Source organism: Clarias gariepinus, chromosome 16 (assembly GCF_024256425.1).
Source record: "Clarias gariepinus isolate MV-2021 ecotype Netherlands chromosome 16, CGAR_prim_01v2, whole genome shotgun sequence".
Classification (NCBI taxonomy): domain Eukaryota; kingdom Metazoa; phylum Chordata; class Actinopteri; order Siluriformes; family Clariidae; genus Clarias; species Clarias gariepinus.
The window spans coordinates 14,780,409-14,802,710 of NC_071115.1; the positions used below are offsets into that span (position 1 = coordinate 14,780,409).

Below are 22,302 nucleotides of genomic sequence, written 5' to 3' on the forward strand. Positions count from 1 at the left end.
TGTCCTTGTGCATCAGGTGTTTATTACTTTTTTTTTCTTCAAAAGGTTAACAGGTTTCACCATTTCCTTAACATCATCCAGATATTAAAAGAATGCTGACTTGTACGGTATGTTGCAAGGTGGGACCTCCATGAATCAGAATTGTTTTTCCAGCACATCCCACAGATAATCATTCGATTAATATCTGGGGGATGTGAAGGACAAATCCACACCTTGAACTCTAGGTCATGCTTCCCAAATGATTACTAAACAATGTTTGCAGAGTGTCTCATTATCCTCCTGACTTCTGCCATTAGGGACCATGGTTGGCAAGAAGGGGTGGTAATTGATCTGTAAAAATGTTTAGGTAGGTGGTAAGTGTGAAGTAACATCCACTAGAGTCCCTGTAAAGTTTCCCAGCAGAACCTTGCCCAGAGCATTCTAATAGCATTTAGTGACTTTTTCCCCTTAGTGCACCCTGGTGCCACGTTTTTTAAAAAGTTTTTTTTTTGCAGTTTGTGCTACAGTGGTTCTTCTTTGGCTCTGTCACTGGTTTGCCAGTTGTCCTTCTTTTTGGTAGATGCAGTAGTACCTACTGCACACTAGAAACACCCCACAAGACCTGCCATTCTGGATTGTCAACCCAGTCATCTAACAATCACAATCTGGCCTTTGTCAAAGTTGCTCTGAGCCTTATGCTTTCCCATTTTTCCTACTTCCATCACCTCAACTTCAAGATCTGACTGTCCCCTTGTTTAATTAAGTATATCTCTCCCTCTGACAGGTGCCACTATATTTCACATAATCAATGTTATTCACTTCACCAGTCAGTGGTTATCATGGTATGGCTGCTGATCAGTGTGTGTACTGTATAATAGAGAACATTAAAGGTGTTAAGAAGGTGGTTTTATGTTTGATAACTGAAGGCCGTCAATTTCATTAGAAATAATGGAGGTATCCATGGCATGTGCCAGTACTGCTAAGTATCGACTAAAGGTTTACCTAGTGTATGTAAAACGTTTCAAGAAGCAAATATGTCTCTTCTTTACACTGAATTAGCTTTTATGCTTGGTGAATTTTAGTTGTTGTTTTAGCCAAAAAGCAGAAAAGCATATGTGGTTTAGATATCTATACAGCTGTAAGGAAAGTGTTAAACCTGAACTCACCTTCAGCTTTCCCCAAAACAGGGTGAATGCCTAATATTGACGTACGTAATCAATGTACAATGTGAACTTGATATCATTAATTTTATTTCACAAACAACAGAAACATGTATTAGCAAAATGCATCAACATAAATAAGAATGCACAGAACAAAGACAAAGCCAAATGGATTTGACATGTTATTAAAACAACTTTTCTCTCTCACACACAGACACGCACGCGCATGTTTCATTCTCCCAAAGTTGTGCAATTCCAATCAGACATCCAGTGGTGTTTCCTGTCCTACTGGTATGCTCCATTATTACCAGGATACACTACTGCAAGTACAGTAAACATAAGCTTTCAAGATTAAGTAAAATTCTGAATTAAAAGTTGCAAAATAACACCCCATATCCAAATAATATCATTTTGTTAAGAAAAATAATAAAACAACAAGGAAACCAAAACATTTTAAGCATAATGAGCATTTGAAGCCATTTCTCGCACTTTATAGTCAATTGCAGCATTTTTCTATATGATTACACAGTGGGGCAAAAAGGTATTTAGTCAGCCACCAATTGTGCAAGTTCTCCCACTTAAAAGGATGAGAGAGGCCTGTAATTTTTATCATAGGTACAGTATACCTTAACTATGAAAGACAAAATGCCAAAAAAAAAAAAAAAAAATCCAGAAAATCATATTCTCCAACATAATTTGCAAATAAATTTTGTAAAAAAAAAAAAAAAAAAAAAAAAAGTATTTGGTCACCTACAAACAAGCAAGATTTCTGACTCTCACAGACCTGTAACAACTTCTTTTAGAGGCTCCTCTGTCCTCCACTCGTTACCTCTATTAATGGCATCTGACATTAAAGACACCTGTCCACAACCTCAAACAGTCACACTCCAAACGCCACTAAGGCCAAGACCAAAGAGCTGTCCAAGGATACCAGAAACAAAATTGTAGACCTGCACCAGGCTAGGAAGACTAAATCTGCAATAGGTATGCAGCTTAAGGGAGATCTGCATAGAGGAATGGGCCAAAATACCAGCAGAAGACTTACGGAAAACATTTGACCTCAGTTTTTGCTAACAAAGGGTATATAACAAAGTATAGAGATGAAATTTTGCTATTGTCCAAATACTTATTTTCCACCATAATATTCAAATTAATTATTTAAAAATCTCACAATGTGATTTTCTGGATTTTTCTTCTTTTTTTGTCTCTCATAGTTGAGGTATACCTATGATGAGAATTACAGGCCTTTCTTATCTTTTTAAGTGGGAGAACTTGCACAATTGGTGGCTGATTAAAAACTTTTTTGCCCAACTGCATGTTGTGTTTTCAGCACAGAACAAGCAATGCTCTGTGTATCAGGGAAAAAAAAAAAAAAAAAAAAAAAAAAAAAAAATATATATATATATATATATATATATATATATATATATATATATATATAAGAACATTTAAATTTTCATATCTGTTGGAGTTCTGACCTCCAGTAATGAGAATATTTCTAAAATAAGCACAAGACTGTAGATAAGTGTTTTTTAAATGAATATATTAACGTGGGCGACACGATAGTTCGGTCCTGAGCTCATGTCACAGCCTTGCAGTTTCTTTGCATATTCTCCAGGTGTGTGTGGGTTTCCTTCCAATTCTCCAGTTTCCCTCATACCAGAAACATGATGGTAAGTGACTAGAAACTCTAAACTCTAGGTGTGTGTGTGTGCAGTTCCCAGTTATGAACTGAGATCCAGTTCCCGGTTTATCCTCGAGCCTAATGTTCCCGATACCCATCTTGACACTGACAATGATGAAGCACTTACTGAAGATGTACTTGTCAAGAAAATTTGAGAAATAATAAGTCTATTTACACTAATTGTACATTTTAAGCAATTTTGCATGTTGCTCACAAGCCCACAAATCTAACTCAGAATTTTTTTCGAAGAAGAAGCAGCACTAGTGTGAGAACAAATAGAATTGTTTATATTGAAATTTGTTTTCTACATATTTATTAACACAAAATGTTCATGAGTTTGTGGTGTCTATAATAAAAAAATGACAAAAAACTAAAAAGCAAACATTTATACAAACATTCTGAACATTTTCCCTTTGCCTATAAACATCTGGACACTTACTTTTTTCTTTAATGAAAAAAAAAAACATCTAAAACAATAGAAGGCACAATTACCTGGTGGAAAATGCATTGTAGAGGCTTCACTGCCAGGAAACACACAAACAGAGACTACTAGAGCTTTACGTTGATGCAAGAGAGACAAATGAAGTAACACTTTGATTACTCAAGTGTCTTTAGTATGGAGGTGCCAGATTAAGTTTCTCCCCACAAGTACATTTATTAAGTTGGTGAACACTTTTATTCATAGCAACTCACAACTTAGTTGGGAGTTTATGGATTAAGAAACTCGCTCAAGGGCCAGACAGTGGTTTTTGGAATGCTGAATTGATCAGAACCTCAGTGTCTTTACCATTAACCCACTAGTGCCCCAAAACAAAGCCTTAATTTACAGCGCCTATAAGCAATGGCAGCGGAAAGCCTTAGTTACAGAAGTGAAAATAAGATCACTTTTTATTCAACATCTAATATAAACTGAAGCTCTAACCTTACCACAATTAAAAATAAGGGATAAAAGGAAAAAAAATCTATATCCAATCATTACATTTTCACATGGGTATGCCATTTGCCTTTTTAAAATATAACTAGCTTTCTTTCCAAAATTATTTTGTATTAAAACCATTAACCAACGCATAAGACTGTATATCACCATTATAGGACTGATTCAATAAGAGCACTGATCTTTCCTTCCCCAGAGACACAAATAATTTCTCTTCAGAGCAGCTTTGAAGCCGAGAATTCTGCAGAACTATACAGCAAAGTTTAGAAAGCTATACAGAACACTTGTTTAATTCCTAGAAGCCCGAGTTATGGATCCAGGGCTTTATCCCCAGTTGCCCTAAAGAGTCTTAAGCATGTAGCTCCGTGTATTATTTCAGGAGGTTGGAGAGCAGGCCTGAGAACAGGCTGCGTTAGTAGAAGAGTGGAACTGTGTGGCCGTCCATCAAGCTTGACCTGAGGTAGACCTCCAGGGAGCGGTCACTGGAAGGAGAGGGGGTCAACAGATATCATCAGTGTGTGAAGCAGTCACCATGGGCATGCCAATCACATAAGCAGGCAAAGTTTGTATCTATGCACTACAAACTACAGAGTATAAGTAAATTTGGTCAAGATAAAGAGTACTGCTGAAAGGCATACAGTGATTCATTTGACATATACTTATGAACAAAAGTACTTCTTCTATGGAGGGTGTTTTGAGCAAGCATGCAAATGAAACAAGACCTTGTCGATTAAGTGCTAGTGTACACATATTGTTAGGCATTGATTAGGCATGCATTAGAGTTAGATTTCGAGTTACCTCCAGTGCCAACATTTTGCCTCCATGAAAACACCACCTTCTGGCAACGAATGACCTGTCTGATTGGCTGGTACAAATTACACCACAAGGAAAGAGAACCAACCAGAGAGGCCGGTGACAGAATGAAGGAGAAAAAAAAAAGAAAAAAGAAATAACAGAGAAGCCCCACTCCCCCAATTATACGCCAGACAACCAATGAGAGCAGAGGGGAAAATGAGCGAAAGGGAGGACATGATAGTTTTGGCTGAGCAACGATGGAGGCAGGTGACTTACGGAGGTCCTGTACACTCAGAACCGGGACAATTCAGGACCCAAACTGGAAGGTAAAGAGAGTCCATGGGTTTGTACCGGAGCTCAGCTCAGACTAGGATTTATGCATGGCTACATATCCGACTGTTAGTTTTTTTTTTTTTTTTTATTTTTTAATGCAGGATGGTAGGAGGTTACTCATTTTGTGGCATGGTGTCTGAGTTTTGCACTGGCTCAGATGAATGAAGGACATTCCAACCATATGCTCTTACATAAATAAATAAAAGGTCTCTACAATGGTGACGGGTTCAAAATATAGTGTAAAATGAAGAGTCTGCCCATAGCAGTCATAAATATGTATTTGATGAGACCAATTTTGGGGGGGGAAAAAATAAAACATCTCATTCTCACACAGCAAAGTCACTCTCACAGAGCAAAACATTAATCTACCAAATCTATTTAACAGGTATTGTTATGAGACCTCTACTGAAGTCACTCTGGCTAACCTTAACACACATCTCAGACAGCAGACAGACAGCAAATCCCATTGCGACAAAAAAAAAAAAAAAAAAAAAAATCCATAATCACAAAGACAACGCAAAGACAATGCTTTCTCTCTCACGCGCGCGCGCTAACACACACACACACACGCACGCACGCAGCCAGTCTATATGTCTTGCGAAAGGGATTTAGTACTGAAGTTGGTGAGTGGGCATTAGATGAGAAATATAACGATGTAGTGCAGAAATGCAGAAACACACACCATGGATTCAACAGCATGGATTCAAGTTAACAATCATATATTATTGGAACAAGTGTTTTATTAATATATAGATATATTTATATATTATATATGCTTTTTGTAAAAATTCACAATACATTCAAGGTCAACATGTTGCTGAAGTTCCTCCATAGCATGCATTTTGTGATGGAATGTTCTCTGTATACTGATTTCTGTGCATTGTAATTTGATTTACAAGAAAAAGAAAAGCATTTTAAAAGAGACAAAAGGTACAAAAGCACAGCAGGAAAGTACACCACAGCTCCAGAGGATCTGTCACATGACCATTTTTTGGAACTTTTAATTTTTGGAAGATTTTAGAACATATTACAGCATTATTATTATTATTATTTTTTTTTTTAATAGTACAAATTACAAGAGATTAAGGATTCAGAGATGAAAAGAAATCAGGGTTGGCCGGGAAAGACAGGAGGAAGACGCCATTTAAACCTGGTTGTTTCAAGCATTTTAAGTCTCAGGATTATATCAAGAAATTTAGATAGAATTTTAATTATAGACACAATGAGTTCATTGTTATACGCCAGCAAATGTATTTAACCCTCTGAAGCATAGTGGAAATTAAACATTATCAGGTTTTTACTTATCACAAATACACTGGCAGGTGTGTAAATACAAATGTATTTATCCACTTCTAAAGTAAATTAATTTATTGTAATTTGTTGGGAATTTGCATGATTACCACATATGTTTTTGTTTTAACTAATGGATATATAAAAAAAGCAAACATGAAATTTAACAAATATGAAATTATTAATTTATGCCCAATTGTAATGCTGAATAACTTGTAAATACAACCTGCAAACAGGGGCAAACCTGTATATATTATGTATATACATACGTGTGCGCGTATATATGTGTGTAATGTGTAATATTATATATATATATATATATATATATATATATATATATATATACACACACACACTACTGTTCAAAAGTTTAGGGTCACTTTCTAACTCATGATCTAACTCGTAATCGTTCCTGATTTTTATTCCTTTCTACATTGTAAAGGAATGCTAAAGGCCTCCAAAAAAATGCAATAATCTCCTTTGAACAGTTGATATTAAGATGTGTCTGCTACTTATGCTCCGTAAAGACTTTATAACGCCTGTTAATTGGTCGTTTTTCAGGCTGTTAACTCAAAAAAAAAAAAAAAAAAAAAAAAAAAAATCTCATCTGCGGCAGAGGTAGGTTTTGGTCTCGCTGTCTTGGGACGGCCTTCATAAGAGCCAGTTAATTACGGTGCTTGACGGATTTTGCGAATATTGTTCTTGCAAGAACTATCACAGAAAGGCTGACCTCTGTGTCTTAAAAACTGTTGTTTTTGTTACGTAATTACCTAATTCCATATGTGTTATTTTATAGTTTTGAAATCCCCAGTATTGTTGTAGAATGTAGAAAATAAATCACTAAACAAAAACAAAGAAATTTGCCAGTGACCTTAAACTTTTAAACAGTAGTGTATATATCATACACACACACTGTCCAGCTTCCCGCTTTATCTGTTGAACAGGCCAAAGTTTTAAATAACAAATCTGACTGGTGAATTAGAGCTTAGGATGAAACACCGACCGAATGATATTATTAATTAAAAATTAGCTATAGCATTATTTAGCTACAAGTTCTCTGCGATGTGCTGCCTGTTTAATTAATCTGAATTAACTGAATTTATGGGGAAAACTGGCCAGCACTAGTTACAGATACTGTACACTTGTGTTCGCTTGAATCATAACGTGCGCTAAACCAAATATTACACTACAAATAGGCATACCATTACACCCTTAGTTTTAACATTCTGCAACCTTCTGCTTGACCCTGTTATGTAAAACATTACACTATTGTGCTGCCCAAAATCTACTGCAATGTCAACCAGTGATTTGCAAATGCAATACAAATGCAGTACTTGTACTTATTGCCATATGCACATTATAAGCAATTAGGACTTATATTAGTAATAATGTGACGATTACACTCATCGCTAAACGTTTCTGTCTCCAATTGTACAATTCAGAAAACAATTTCACTGTAACAATATGTCCAAATTACCAAAAGTATTCTGACCAAAGTCCTTCTCACTAAATTATTAGTTTAATATTAATTATGACAACGAACGTGGTTCATTGCTAATTAAGTTGTTCTGTACAACAACTGAAAAATAGGAACAACACGGGACATCTAAAGACTTACAGGATACAAACCTGATACAAGACTTTGATACAACAACCAGGTTTAAATGTAATTATTGTGAACACCATTGGCTATTTTAAATCTTAGTCACCCTAACCTACCTGTTTGGGCGTATTCAGCCTGTATTTCCTACTTATCTAATGATTTTGGATCTTTTAGAAATAATAAAGTAAAAGTAAAATGTGGACTAATGTAAATCGATTCAACAATGCTATAACTGACACACCCTCTGGGCTGCACGTCGCGCTGCTTGAAGACACGGTGGAAGCACACAACGCTCTACAAAACACAGAGAGAAAAAAAAACACGCCGCACAACTGAACCATAAAGAGAATACAAGGCTCTTCGGCGAGCGAGAGCTTCAATAGTGCCAGTCCACCAGGTAAATAAAAGGACAAACGGCACGTTTCTTTTATGGAAGGAGAACTGCTTGAAAATATTGACATAGCTTTTGGCACTTTTACATGATGATGTCCTTTTAAAAAAAAATAATCATCATCATAAAAACACAACAGTTGCAGAACTTGTGCACATGCATGGGAGAGGAGTCCATTTGGAGAAGTCCACGGCGGCAGCGGGCAAGGCGAAGAGCAGCTCAGTGTCTGTAAAGGTGCGAGGCGAGCAGGTGGAGCGCCCTCTGGCTCTCTCTGTCAGAGTCCCCCCCGACCCACCACACGCCACCGGCACTATGGCCCCCCGGCGACAACACGCAGGGGAGGAAGAGAGGACAGAAAGGAGGGATGAGAGCGGCCTTCTTCCACTGAAGGAGGGGTGCGTGGAGGCACGTGTTAGGATTTGAGGATTTTGAGGGGGAGTAGGAAAGGCTAGAGGGTAACTGGGAAGGAAGGGGTGCAACCCCTGTGCTATCCGGAGTTGTATCTGTGTCTGATAGCCTGTCTGTGTTCACACTGTCGAAATCAATTTGCCATCGGAACTGTGGAACAAAGAGAGAAGGAAGCTTGCCAGGTCGGACACACTTAGAAAGAAATGGAGAAAAGACAAGACAGCCAAAAGAAGTGGAAGGAAGTGGAAATGGTTTTGAGGGGTAGGGAGGAGAGGAGCCCTGTTTGAGCAATAAAAAAATAAAATAAATTAAAAAGTACTAGATGACAAAATTGCACTCTCATGCGCTAGGCTAAAAAAAAAAAGAAAAAAAAAATGGGGGCCAGATTTGAGGTGGTTTGGGTATCAAAGCTGCCTTTTTCACTGCACATTAACTGCATAGCTAAATAAGTTTCAGTTTAGATGTACAGTACTAGAGACAGGAGTTCTGGGCACACGGGGTATAGACAATGAGGTCAGAAATGATGCATTGCACATGTTGATGATGCTTCTCTCAGCCCTCAAACTCACCAACTCATTCAAACACACACAACACAAAGACAGAAGTTCAGCCTTCTCCAGTCGAACACACAGGGCAAATATTGTGTTCCTTCGGGGGAGGGGGGGTATTAAGACACTTTTCACATAACATGTATTTAAGACAACTTTTTCCACATCTGCTACTTATCTGAGCTGACAGATGCCACAATGAGGTAGGAAAAAATTTGTAGTGATAAAGACAGGCAGTTAAAAGAATACTCCTGATTTGTAGAAATCTGATGTGTGTACCATAAACATTATTTTTTTTTCTTTTTCATGAAAAATAAGTAGCTTTTTTTGTCATGGACAACTAAAAACCTTTATTTAAAACTTTGTCTCCATTTCCAGGTTTTACAACAGTTTAGTTTCTGGATATGGACAGTCATGATAATCATGGGGGGGAAACTCTGTTTAAGAAATTCCTTACACAAGAAGGATGTCTTCTCTCTTATTCCAAGATTTTAATCAGTCACTGACTGCATTTATTCTTCTAATACAAACATGGCAAAATTCTTGTCCATGGTAATCACACACTGCTGATAGTAATTAGATTAAAGACCACTGGAGTACTCCTTTAATTCCTGTTCTGTATCAGAAGCATCTTCCTGCTATCTGGGTCATTTGAGCCCTTATACTTAACTTCTTACATATACCACATGTCAGTTCCTCTACATTTGCTCTTACCTTGTGGCAAAGCGAGTGTCATAATCCTCAATCGCTGGCTGCGAATTTGTAAAAAGGACATTTCATTGCTACCCTGTAGTGCACTGAAGCGGAGTCAGTGAAGAAGGTGTAATTCGTGTTAGTGGGAAGAAAAAAAAAAAAGAAGTCATGCATTGCTCAGTGCTATAAGAAACAAGTGTGCTGTGCTCCAGCAGGTGGAGTCATTAAGCTTCTGAGCTCTGGTGAATACATCTGTCCCCATTAAGCAGACTAGAATCATGCAGAGACAGCGTAGGAAAATTTAGCAGAGAAATCTACAGGGTTAATAGTTTGCGAACATGCTCGTGTGTGCTTGTGTATGTGTGTGTACCTGTGTGAAGCCAGCCATGCTGTAGGGACGCGGGCGGTTCTGTGTGAGGCTCTGAGCCAACAGACGAGCGGTCAGACCATAGTCAGGCATGGGCAGAGACGTGTCGTCTCTCTCCAGCAGGTTCCCCGTGCTGCTGCTCTTTCCGTGATGCAGACTGAAGGAGAGCGCACAATCAGCCCAGTCTACTCAAGCCCACACATGCACCGCTGGAGTTCAGAGTAGCTTTTATCAAATGATTTTGTGGTTGCTTATTTGAATGCAAAAGGTGTGTGCCGCCAAAACCCAGCTTTTTGTTACGTTTTTATTTATTTTATTTTGTATTTCTTTGCCACAGTGAAAGAGCACCCAAGCAAGAAATTCCCAGTTCCAACTAAGAAGCAACAACTACAAAAGATAAGTGTCAACCCACTAGGAAAATATGCACCATATAACCTTTCTAATATCACTGTAATAAAAAATTTGCACTCCAACTTTGATGTTATTTCCAAAAAAAAAAAAAAAGGAAAAAAGAAATACACTACCAGAAACTTTAAGTGTAAGAAAGGATCTAGGTACTCACTTAACTCGCAGTTTGTCACCGTCACTGTCAGGTAACACTCGTGTGTAGGAAAAGGGGAACCAGCCTCGCCTGAAAAGAAGCTTCCATTTAGTGCTGTCAAAAGTTAGCCATTAATAAATCAGCACCTGAAGGCAGTACTGGTAAGAACAAAACCACCAGCATTGATGCTTTGTTCGGGCATGCCCCAGCTGTTGGTAAGAACAGGTTTTTAAATATTCCCACAACACACAAAAACTTACATCTTGTTCTTCTCGTTTTCTCCATAATGCCAACCATCTCGAGCTTCAGGCACCAGCAGTGTGATAATGTCGCCCTCGGTAAAGCTGAGCAGTGTGCTGTTGTCACCGGCAGCGTGAGAGAAGATGGCCTGCACACGTGAGCGGCCGTTTTTCTCCAGTCCCGCTGCCATGGAGCTTGACCGGGGCAAAGTTCGTGTCTCGCCTGAGGGGAAGAGAAACAAATGCTATCAGGACAAAGTAGTACTGTAGATTTAATTCGGCGCCCAAATGCTGGCAGAACATTTCATTACTAGGGCTGCACGATTCTCACTAAAATGTGAAAGACATGGGAGTTGGGATCACAATTCTCTCACATGGACAATGGAGAAAATAAATGTAATGAAAATAAAATGAATAGAAGTTGTTTTTCCTTACTTTACAACGTGTAAATAACTTTTCCATAGTTACAGTATGATGTATAACTTTTAAAACACAAAAATAACTAATAACACCTACTCAGGCAAATACAGTACTTCCTCACCACATGCATTAGTTTATATTATGATTACTTTTAATAGAATAAAGTCGGAGTTTGTTAGTTTGAAATTAAGTACATAATTTTAATCCACGGGATTAATGTATTGTTGTCAAATGTTTTATCGCTCAATCTTAACACACTTTTCTATTTTCGCAGCTTTCGATTTGTTCTCAGAGGCTCTGTGCAACAGCTAGAATTAACATTAATCTCAGGTTTAATCAACTAATATAATACTGTAAGGTATATCCCAATCAGAACTGTACGTGCCTCTCTCAGTTTGGTCAGTAGCATATATTTTTGCATTTAGAGTGTTTGCGTGTTCGTACGTCTGGGATATATTCAACTTACTCTGATAAAATAAATAAATATATAGTGTAAACTGTCTGTTTAGGTCTGCCGCTGTGTCGCACGTCACATGAGTGACAGCGGAACAACGTAAATGAGGATGAGAGATGAGAAGTGATCTGCACCGATGAATCCTTCGCTAATCTCTGACCTGACTGGTGAATTAATAGTGGTTTGTTTCTGTTTGAGTGTGACCAATGAGTGTGACTGTTTGTCAAGTAAATGAGCGAACATGTGAATGTAGCGTGATCTGAATGCATGCCAGTAAATCGCTGTCGTTTGGAAATGAGATCATGTATGAATGTATAAATGAATAATTTTTTTTTTCTTTGATTAATTGTGCAGCCTTTTTGTGTACTGAAGTTTCTTGACTGGTGGCTTGGTCTCGTACCCACGGTGGCCTTGTTCTTAACAGGCTGGGGTCTGCGGACAGGCAGGGTGTTGGAGTAAACCTCGCTGACCTGCCTCTGCGGCTGAGTCTGAGACTGAGGCTGTGGGGAGGCAGGTCTACCCTGGGACACGCCCCCTTCACCCCAGTACTCCTCCCCTTGCAGTCCTGTCGTACCATTGACCAAAGACATGCCATCAGGCCCCATCAGTCTCTGCAAACAAGAAGCAAAAAATTAAAATCTATTTAAATTTAGTGTGGGGGGAAAAAAACATTTACTTTTGTTTGTGTACATAAAGAGCTAATACGGACAGGTAGTCTTAGGAAGACGAACCACACTAAAACAACAGTCTAAGATGATTCGTTTGTTAGTTTTTTATCATGCTGTTTAATGCTTTAATCATAAGGGAACTCATAAGGAAGTTTGTCAGAGTTCAGAGTCAACCAAAAATGTATCCGTCGTTAAAGTTTAAAATGTAATTGGAGATTAAAAAAACAAAAAAAAAAACAAGTAAAAAAGGTGGTTTGTGCCATTTCATAATGAATGTTAGAGTCTAAATATTTGCTGTTAAGTATTTTGTTTTTGACATGGACAGTTTTAAGCAGTCACCAGTGCAGTGCTCATAAAAATCTCTAACACAGCAAAATATGGTAAAAAAACCTTAAACCAACCCTGTGCACTAAATTATATGCAATAGTATGCTTTATTAAAAACACTGTCAGTTAAGAAGCCGAATTTGATAATAAGAACTGGGTTTAATGTTACACTAGACTGTGGCATTAATAACAGACAAGCAAGGGACAATGGAACTATATTCAGCTTAGATATTAAAAAATCTGACAGTGAGATGTGCTGTACAACAGCACTGTCTGCAGAAATGAGTTAAGAAGCCTTGATGCCATCTCCTGCACTGCGCTATGGTAATGTTCACTTTCTCTTCACTCCCTGTAACAGCAATCCATCTAACCTAATGATATCAGCATCTTAATAGGCTTGTTTACCTTTTCCTACCACACAGGAAGCAAATGATGAAGATAAAGAATTGCCTTTCTGAGTATCTGTGATTACTCATGTAGCATGAACATGTAGAATAATCCTCACAAGCTGTTACTAAGAATCACAAAACCTTCTGTGACGAGAAGCGGTAGCTGTGTAATTGACGAGTAAGTGACACTCACCCCTGGGTGGCCCATGAGGGCCGCCAGCTCAGGGGGCACAGGCAGCGGCTGAGCACCAGGGATCGGGTCTGAGATGACCAGGTTGCCCTTAGAGGAATGCAGCGGGCTGGAGAGAAGGGGGTTTGAGCCAGACATCATCTGCTGCACCAGTAACATGGCCCTTTCTGGGATCTTGTTGGGATCTGAGCAGGATTGCTGCCAGACTGGGATCTTTTGGGTGAGCAGGTCCTTGCCCTACACATAGAAACAAATAATAAAAAAAAATTAATTAACAACCATTTATATACCTTATTACTGGTCAATTCAGTATGTGATTTGAGTTATATAATCTAAAGATTAGATCATGCAAAAGCTGGTCTATCAGATTCTGCTGGTAATCATAACAGGGCCCTCTCTCTCTCTCCTCACCTCTTCGCCCTCTATTCCAACATGCTGCAGCGTGGGAGAGAAGCCTGCCTCTGTACCCATCCACCAACTCCTCCTCAATGACTCACTCACTCGCTCTCACACACGCACACCCTTCACAGACTTACTGTCGGGGCATTCCTCTCTACGCCATGCATAATAATTCATACACATTCAAATTCCATACAAACTTAAATAATTCTTTTGATTGTGTAAAGCTGCTTTGGGACAATGGCAATTGTTAAAAGCGCTATACAAATAAAATTGAATTGAATTGAATAATGCCATTATCAAGCCGTAGACCATAAATAGAGATCACAAACTCACCCCCCACTACAAATTCTGTACATGTAGTATGAGTACAAGTTTTCTTAAGGATCTTTTAAAACTGTTCTTATTTTGTGTGAAAAAACAAACACTGCTTTGGTAATTGAAACAAACATAATGCAGCTAACAGCAGAACGTTGTAGGAGTGAGCTCGAGGAATTGCCATGGCAACTGCAAAGATTCTGCCGAATGGCCTTTGCATTACGTTGGACAGTTTGTTAGCAGATTTCAACAGACCGTCAGATGAAGACGTTTCCTTCTCTCTCTCTCTCTCTCTCTCTCTCACTCTCTTTCTCTCTCACCTTGCCGTGGTAGGCACTGCTGTTCTTGGCCACAGCGCACTGGCGGTCCACCAGGAAGCAGTATCTCCTGCGCTCCTCTGACAGGGCTGTTTTGTAGCCCTCTGCGATGAAGGTGTCCAGCTCGTTTTGCTTAGTGTTGATGGTCTCTACATACTGATAGAGAGGGAAGAAAGTCAAGGAGTCAGTACAGACTTAATTCAGTAGAAGGTGAAGTACAGCGAAGCTTCCCATGAAGCAATTAGTTGCTTGGTGTATTGGCTAATTTAGGAAACAGAAAACGAGTCATGACATTATCCAAGTAGTAACTATACAGACAGATAAAAAATTATAAGAAACCCTGCAGAGATAAGTAGAGTACAGATATTAATATTCTAAGTGGGTCTAACTGACCTTGATTTTAGATCAAGATCTGAAGAGAAAAAGACATAAATGACTTAGAAGCTCAGGCCCAAAACATGACTCCTTCAGTCATAAAGACCACTCATTTGGTTGTGTTTTAATAGTTTCAGTGACTTTAGAGACATCTGCATTAACGTCTATGAAAAAGTAACTGTGCAAAAAACCCCGTCCACAGAGATGTGTTAAAAAAAAAAAAAATTATTATTATGGACAGATGAGTCATCCTTCACCATGTTTGCGACGAGTGGGTGGCAAGAAAACAGTCCAAGCCTGAACGCTTGACCCTACAGTGAGGAGAGCTGGTGGCACTGATATATACTGTAGGAGGCATTTTTGCTGCATGTTTTGGTCCCACTTGTCCCCCTTACAGCAAAGAGACACTGTGAATGAATACAAGGTCATTCTGACTAATCACCTATACCCTATGATTAAACCAGGATTTCTTTCTGATCCATTCCTTTAACCCGCCACTGTTCTGTGAAACGAACCTGTAGCTCATGCGCTCAGCTATCAAGTATCCTTATATTGCATAACATGCTCTCTCTAAGGATATACTGTCAAGCCTTGGGAGACCATATATACCAGCCATCCTTGGAGTGGGTTATACTTAGTATAGAGATATTATAAAAACATTATAATGGTGGTGCCATACCTGCAGTCCTTTTGTATCTCGAGACCTCTCTGCACCCCATGAACCCTGAATGTTCCTTCCGCACCACGTGACCTCAATTTTGACCCGATGCCCCATTTAAAATCTGGACATTTCATCTGTCACTTCACCCCTCCCTCTCCATCTCCATTCACTTCCATCTCCTCCCTGCAGGGGCTTTCACCTCATGGAAATGTCAGCACTATTACAGAACTCATTACTGGTACACATTCAGGTGTTCCAACACTCACATATAATTTCCCCACAAAGGGGGTTAAGGGGCCTCCCCATTGGCTCGCTGCATTATCATTCATTTCAATCATATCGCTGTTTTCACCCTGAGATGAGGAGATTTGCCATAATGAGAAACGAACTCTGCACGGCATGGAACCAATAGCGGATGGGCTTCAAAGGAAGAAGTTAATGACTCCACTGAAATTGGAGAGAAAATAAGCTGACAAAGAAATCTTCCACGGTCAGTCATGATGGTGTTTAATCAAGGCACCGTCTGGTGCACAGTGCTGTGTCCAGTTGAGATTAGCACTCATCAAGACATACAAGTATAAAGGTTATTCTATTGGCTGTGTAAGCTGAAAGTGTTTAGAATAATGTAATAGAAAGGACTTATGACAGCACAAACTATGACAAAAGGAAAGCAACAGCATCACCACTGCGTATGTAGTTCATTAATCCACCACAGGCTGGTGCTAGATTCACACCAAAATATGAACGAACACTCAAAAATGACCATCAAGAGTGCACACTGTGTACGAACGTAGGCTGGGTACAGTGTATGTGGGTTGCAGGTCTCTCTTCATACAGCTTTTTTGGCAGCCAAGAGAAATAAAGATAAAGAATTCAGTGAATACAATCAGCATCGTTAAACTGCATAGTGTGGTGGGGTCGTGTCCTCTACAGGCCCCTTGGAAGAGCAGGTTTACTGACAAAAACTGAAGCTTTAGCAGTAGAGAATGAGTCATACATATGCAGAAAAGATGGATATGTAGAGAAGATACATAATCTTTACAAAAAAATAATAAAAAATGGAAATGACCCGGTAACGTAAAGTATATCAGAGATCAGCTTTGTGGCAAGGAAACAAGTCTGCTGAGGGAGTGTGCAGCCAGACGTGTCACTGCATGATAGATGAAAGGAGAAGGACCTTCATTTGGAGATATGACAGCTGTCAGCCACGCTCCAGCCAACACACAGGCTCAGCTGCTGGAACTGGCTGAACATACAGAAGAGAAACTCAGCCGTGCTGCAAGCCTCCACATTCACATGCTCCTCTTAGCGTGCTCGGACTCCCGCTAAACCTCGAAAGATGGAAAACCAGTCAAGCCTCTCTCTTGTGACTCATGAAACATTCAGCATATGACAGGATCTGTCTAAATGAGAGCGGTATGATTGTGAATTAACTTCAGCACCTTATGGATGCAAAACGGACCTGAGCACTTCCATGTTTGAGAATCCATCCATAGAGCTCAGTTAAATATACTGGGATAATAACGTGGAATAATAAGCGGGGTGGTCTCGGCAGAGTACGGTTATTGAAATGCGTTCCTGAAATATAACAATAGCAAATGGGAGGCCGTAAGTATAGGGTGCAAAAGAGAGGGGGACATTTATCAGTTATCCCTCTGCACTCTTTTGTCCAAATTTGTGCAATGTCCACTCACAAAGAGTGTGTAAGTTAAAAAGAGAGAGAAGTGGATTATTTTCTTATGGTTGCATAATATAAATGTTTACTCTTACACTACAGCTGCTTATGAGCAATTTGATTGTCCCTATTATCGGTTAAACATAAAATAAGCTTAGTTTGTGTTACCGAGAAACTCGAAAGCGTGAAGCTCACACACTCTCATGGTGGAAAATGGATTGACCACTACATTACAATCACATTTCCAGCACTTCCATGAACAATAAACAAATATTAAAAACTAGAAACGGGGGAACTTAAAGATTATTCATCTATTGCCACATTGACTGCAAAACTGATTAAAAATATATATTTTTCGAATTTTAACATTTGCATTTGAGGGGTTAAAATGTTGCTGTTCCTCTATAAGCCTACAATCGCTAAACTACAGTATTTACACACTCGAAGGCAGCACAGTGTTATGTGTGGTATGAGCAAATTAATTGCAAAAATTTTAAAACTGTAACCAAATCTAAAGAAAAAAGTATTAAAAAAAAATAGGGTGAATCAGGATATTAGTAAAACCATGATACTTATAGATTCGTAAAAGAATAGAAATGGAATGGGCAGGTACCGTGATAATATGTTGATTTCCATCCCTGCTAATAAGACGAACATATTAGCCTTCTGAGTTAGCCAGAAATACTGTAAGAGCTGCTAGTATAGAAATTGAATCAACACCTTTTGATCAATCAGATGCGGGAATCCACCAGCACTGCAAAGTGTGAATCCACGGTACGGTGCTGTTTTGTACATCTCAGAGGTTTCCTACTTAGCTTGACAGGGCAAACACCCATTTTAGTTTTTTTTTAACACATGCTTTTTATTAATATCTAGTGTTGAATAACTTTGTTAGTTCCTGACTACAAAAAATGCCATGCCTACTGTGTGTGTGTGTTGGGGGCCTACTTGGGGGCGGGTGGGTCGGTCTGAGCACTCAGGCATGTCTCTGGGAGGGCACACATGTGTGTATGGCTTTGATTCTGTGTGCACACAATCCTGAAATGATGCGGTTCACCAATCTCCATATGCTTCTCCTAAGTCACCAAATGTGCCTCAGTATGGGCGGTGACAGCGCCACCTCCACATGGTTATTTAGGTAGGACATGCCAGCTGCCACAAGCTGCATTCTTCTCTATCGTCTCCCTTTACTGCTGTAAATAATTAGCTAATTAGACTCAATAATGCTTCTGTGAGCTTGGGGATAAAGTAAACATGGACCAGGCAGGACGGTGGAAACAAGCAAAGATTCAATGGAAGCAGACGGCATTGAGGCGGAGGGAAAAAATAATAATAAAAAAAACAGAATACCAGAAAGAGGAAAAACCACAGGCTTGGGAATGTTGTACACTTAAACACGGCGATTTGGAAAGTGTGGGCTAAAATGCTAAAACAGACGTTTTTTTGACACCAGCACTATTCCTGTGCAATCTTTCAAGAAGAGAACGGTCGGGCGGGTTTAAACTTGGCTATATCATGAGCACAGGCTGCTCTTGCCTGCAGCTAAACAAACCTATTTGCATAGAAGTTGCTGGAAAGGGGAAATGAAATGAATGCTCGTCAGTCTATGACTGAAGCGGTCAAAACGACAAACAACCACGAAAGAAAAAAAGGTTGGGAAGAGATGATGTTGGTCTGTGCGCGCACACGCGCATCTAACCTACAGTAAAGTGCTGATGGCACCAATTCATGCTGAGAACTGGGAGCACAGCCACATCATAGCTGATGTATGGCTGGAGCGTACACTGAGACATTGTCCACAGGGTATCTGGCAGCACCCAGCAAGCACTTGTCAAGTCCTAGCAACAACAGGCAGGAAAGTGGATTAATCCAGAGCTGGGTTACCTGCTCAAGCATGCAGAGTACTCATGGTTAACCTTGAGGAAGGGGGAAACTGTTCAGCGCAAATGCTAGTTGAACACAGAATAAACAATCCAAAGCTGAAAAGATAGATGTTACAAACAGATATGAATGCAAATACAAAAATAGGAGTTATACTAAAGTTTTTTTTTTTTTTTTCCTCCACAGGGGATCTGGTTGGTTGTGGCTGAGGTCTTCTGAGCAAAAAAAAAAGTCACAGGACTGATTGTGTTCCTTCATTCATCCCCTAACGCCGGTCATATCAGGATTGTGTTTTCTTTTGCGGATACCAATTAAAAACTTAAATGATGAAGCTGAGGTTAGGGAGTTGGGAGTGTGTACTGTTTACAAGGCCAGCCCACCTTGTGTAATACTGTAGACACATATATATATATACACTGTAGTTATATACTGATACAGATTGAGATGGCACATCTGTCTCTGTAGTATATCTGCGTTATCTCATACACATGATCCCGGTCATGTACAGACTCAAGAGCTGTTTTGTATTACAGCTAGATAATGGGGTTGGGAAAGTAGAGTTTTCACACCTAGGAAAGCGTGAAAGCTTTCTCCGGTGCTCTGGTCTCCTGGGAGCCTATATACACTGAGCGGAGTCAGAGACTATTTATTTCCTTTAGGGCTCTGCTACTATTAAAAAAGGACGCATATACTGTACAGCACACACACAAACACATACACACACATATATACACACATATATACACACACACACAGTTGGTACATTTGTGTGGGGACAAAACATGTCATAAACCTCCTAACCTTTGCAATAACATCCACATACTAAAACACCCTTAGAGGGACTATTCTAATATAAAGAGCACTTCTCTTCAATAACACGGGGCCAAATTCTAATTGTGGGGGTGCTAATATTTATATAAATAATAGTACTTTGTGTTGAAACAGTTCGAGTTTAAGCACAAAATGATGTTCATTTTACATATTCATTCCAGGAAGGGTGCCAATAATTTTGACGGTACCTCCTACACATCCTGCCTTCCTGAGCACGTGGCTCTTAAATTCATGTTCGACAAAGATAAACACAACCTTATCACAGTGCATTGTTATTAGACCATTCTGTGTTAAACATAACACACTTTAACCAGGGTGTAGGTGGAACGTCCAACCTCATGACTCACATCTCTCATACCTTCCCTACAGTGGGGAGGAAAACCAGGAGAAGGAGAAAAAGGGAGGTGGAGGAGGAAGAGGAATGGGTTAATGGTTGTCTCACCTGCAGCTCCTTGTCGTTGTATTTGGATGGGTTCTTGCTGCCCTGGCTCTTCCTACGCAGTTTCTTCAGCTCGGCCTGACATTTCTCCAGGCTCTCGCCTTTGCTCTTGTGCTCCATCTGGTACTTCTTCAGAGCTGCCTTCAGGATGGAAAACACACAAAATCTTAGCGTACACTAAGTTTTTGGATGACTCAGGCATGCTTCATACATTATGCTAAAAATCAGATTTTTTTTTTTAAGCTGAAAAACTACAGATGTCGTCAACGGCCTCTGACAAGCAATCAATCTTTTTGTGTTGATTAATTGGAGAATTCGTTAAAGTTTCTGAAGAAATAGAATTTTATGTTTCGAATAGGCAGCAAACTGCATGATTTTCTGTATGAGGCGATGAATGATGGCTTAAGTACACACCTGGGCATTCTTAAATAATGCACTTACAAGCTTTAAAGCTCATGTTCATAACTCACTAGCAGTTACCATGGCCACTAGAGCATAAACCTTTTACATGACAAGTGCGCCCAGGGAGCTGTGCGAATAAGATGAGATTGGCGGCTAGCATTCATTTGTCATACAGTCAGGGCAAACCCACGGGCTCAGCCTTGCTCCTCGTTCACTTACCATGTTTTGCTTTCTTTCTGTGTCCCCTCAACTTAATAACACGACCTATAATAATTGATGAAGTACTGAAGCGCATATTAGAGCTTTTAAGAGTTAACGCAATGCTCTGGAACTTATTTTAACGAGGGCAGAGATTAAACTGAATGGATGGGAAGCATGAGTGTTTATGAGACTGAGCTTTCAGCCACGGGAGATTAAAAAAAAAGAAAAGTCCAGATGTGGTTTTGGACGTTTTACTGATGATCAGTGCACATAAATTGAAAGCTGGACTCCATAAACAAAACGCTCTTTAAAAACGGCAACGCAGCACAGATGCTCAATCACACACTCTGTCCAAGCAGGGGGATTAGGCTGGAGCAGAGTTTGTGCCATAACAGAATCGCAGCCTATCCCCTTTCCCAACAGCAGCTTAATATTACTCTCTTACTGATTCACTCTTAATCTAATTATTTCAGTGAACCAAATTGGGCATGCTTTTGATTTATTTGATTTAACATTCAGAGCTGTGTTTAAAAATCTTACACAGGCTACAAAATATTATTATTTCTATCTTAGATTCTAAATCTAGAGATCTAGAGTACTTAATGTTAAACAATGCGCTCTTTGCCAACATTGTGAGTTCACATACTTGTCATACTACGTGTGTTACTGTAGAATTTCACTAGAAGGGATACCATAGAGTTTAGACAGTTTTGCATAAAGTAAACAAACATGGCTATGCTCAAATATTTTCCATGTCAACATTTAAGACGATACTTGACCTCCTGTTTTGACATGCATATTTGTCACTTTGCAGCAGTAAAGATGCATCACATAAATGGGGTAACAGCACACATGTTTTCTTGAAACTTTTGCCAATTTTAATGTGCTGGCTGACTACACTGTCCGTAAAGTTTGCATGCATATTGCATCTTGCAAGCATGTATGGAGTTGCGGCACTTTCTGAGCATGTGGATACATGAGGCAAACATCATGACTGCGTGTGTGGTTAAAGGCAAGTATAATTCTGCCCTGAGCTGTGATCCGGTCATAAATATTTGGACAGGAACGGTTTGTGTGTTTTTTCCATTGTAACCCACCAGAAAGCTTTCCAGCTTTTAATTCTTGAATGAAATCTAATTCTGATATAGAAGTAATTCCTAAACAACTAATGCAATATTTTTGTGTAACCCCCTTGACTTAAAGCTGTAAGTCTATAAATCTTGATCGCTTTAATTCTTGTTTGCTTATGAACATGAAAGGATTCTGGAACACATGTACAAACTACCATCCACATTAAATATCTCTATTTGTAAATGCAGAAGGAAATACAACAGAATAGGAAAAGGCATCTTTTAGACTAAATGCAGTTAACCAACATGACACTGTACTAA

At 39.3% G+C, this 22,302-nt stretch overlaps 1 protein-coding gene across 9 annotated transcripts in view; it reads right to left on the reverse strand.

The window, feature by feature from the left end:
* Nucleotides 1-3,089: 3,089 nt before the first annotated feature.
* Nucleotides 3,090-22,302, reverse strand: part of baiap2a (BAR/IMD domain containing adaptor protein 2a) — an 84,006-nt gene continuing 64,793 nt past the window's right edge. Inside the window, exons 5-13 of one of the 9 annotated variants that reach the window (XM_053514529.1) lie at nucleotides 20,312-20,449; nucleotides 14,450-14,602; nucleotides 13,416-13,649; nucleotides 12,240-12,450; nucleotides 10,987-11,188; nucleotides 10,748-10,816; nucleotides 10,189-10,342; nucleotides 9,840-9,877; nucleotides 3,090-4,239 (exon numbers count right to left, since the gene is read on the reverse strand). In XM_053514529.1, coding sequence (XP_053370504.1) covers nucleotides 4,170-4,239; nucleotides 9,840-9,877; nucleotides 10,189-10,342; nucleotides 10,748-10,816; nucleotides 10,987-11,188; nucleotides 12,240-12,450; nucleotides 13,416-13,649; nucleotides 14,450-14,602; nucleotides 20,312-20,449 — 1,269 coding nt within the window. In that variant the 3' untranslated portion in view covers nucleotides 3,090-4,169. Of the gene's footprint in view, nucleotides 4,872-7,719; nucleotides 8,728-9,839; nucleotides 9,878-10,188; nucleotides 10,343-10,747; nucleotides 10,817-10,986; nucleotides 11,189-12,239; nucleotides 12,451-13,415; nucleotides 13,650-14,449; nucleotides 14,603-20,311; nucleotides 20,450-22,302 lie in introns of those variants that run through there. The other 8 variants (XM_053514523.1, XR_008365789.1, XM_053514527.1 and 5 more) reach the window with 8 other exon arrangements.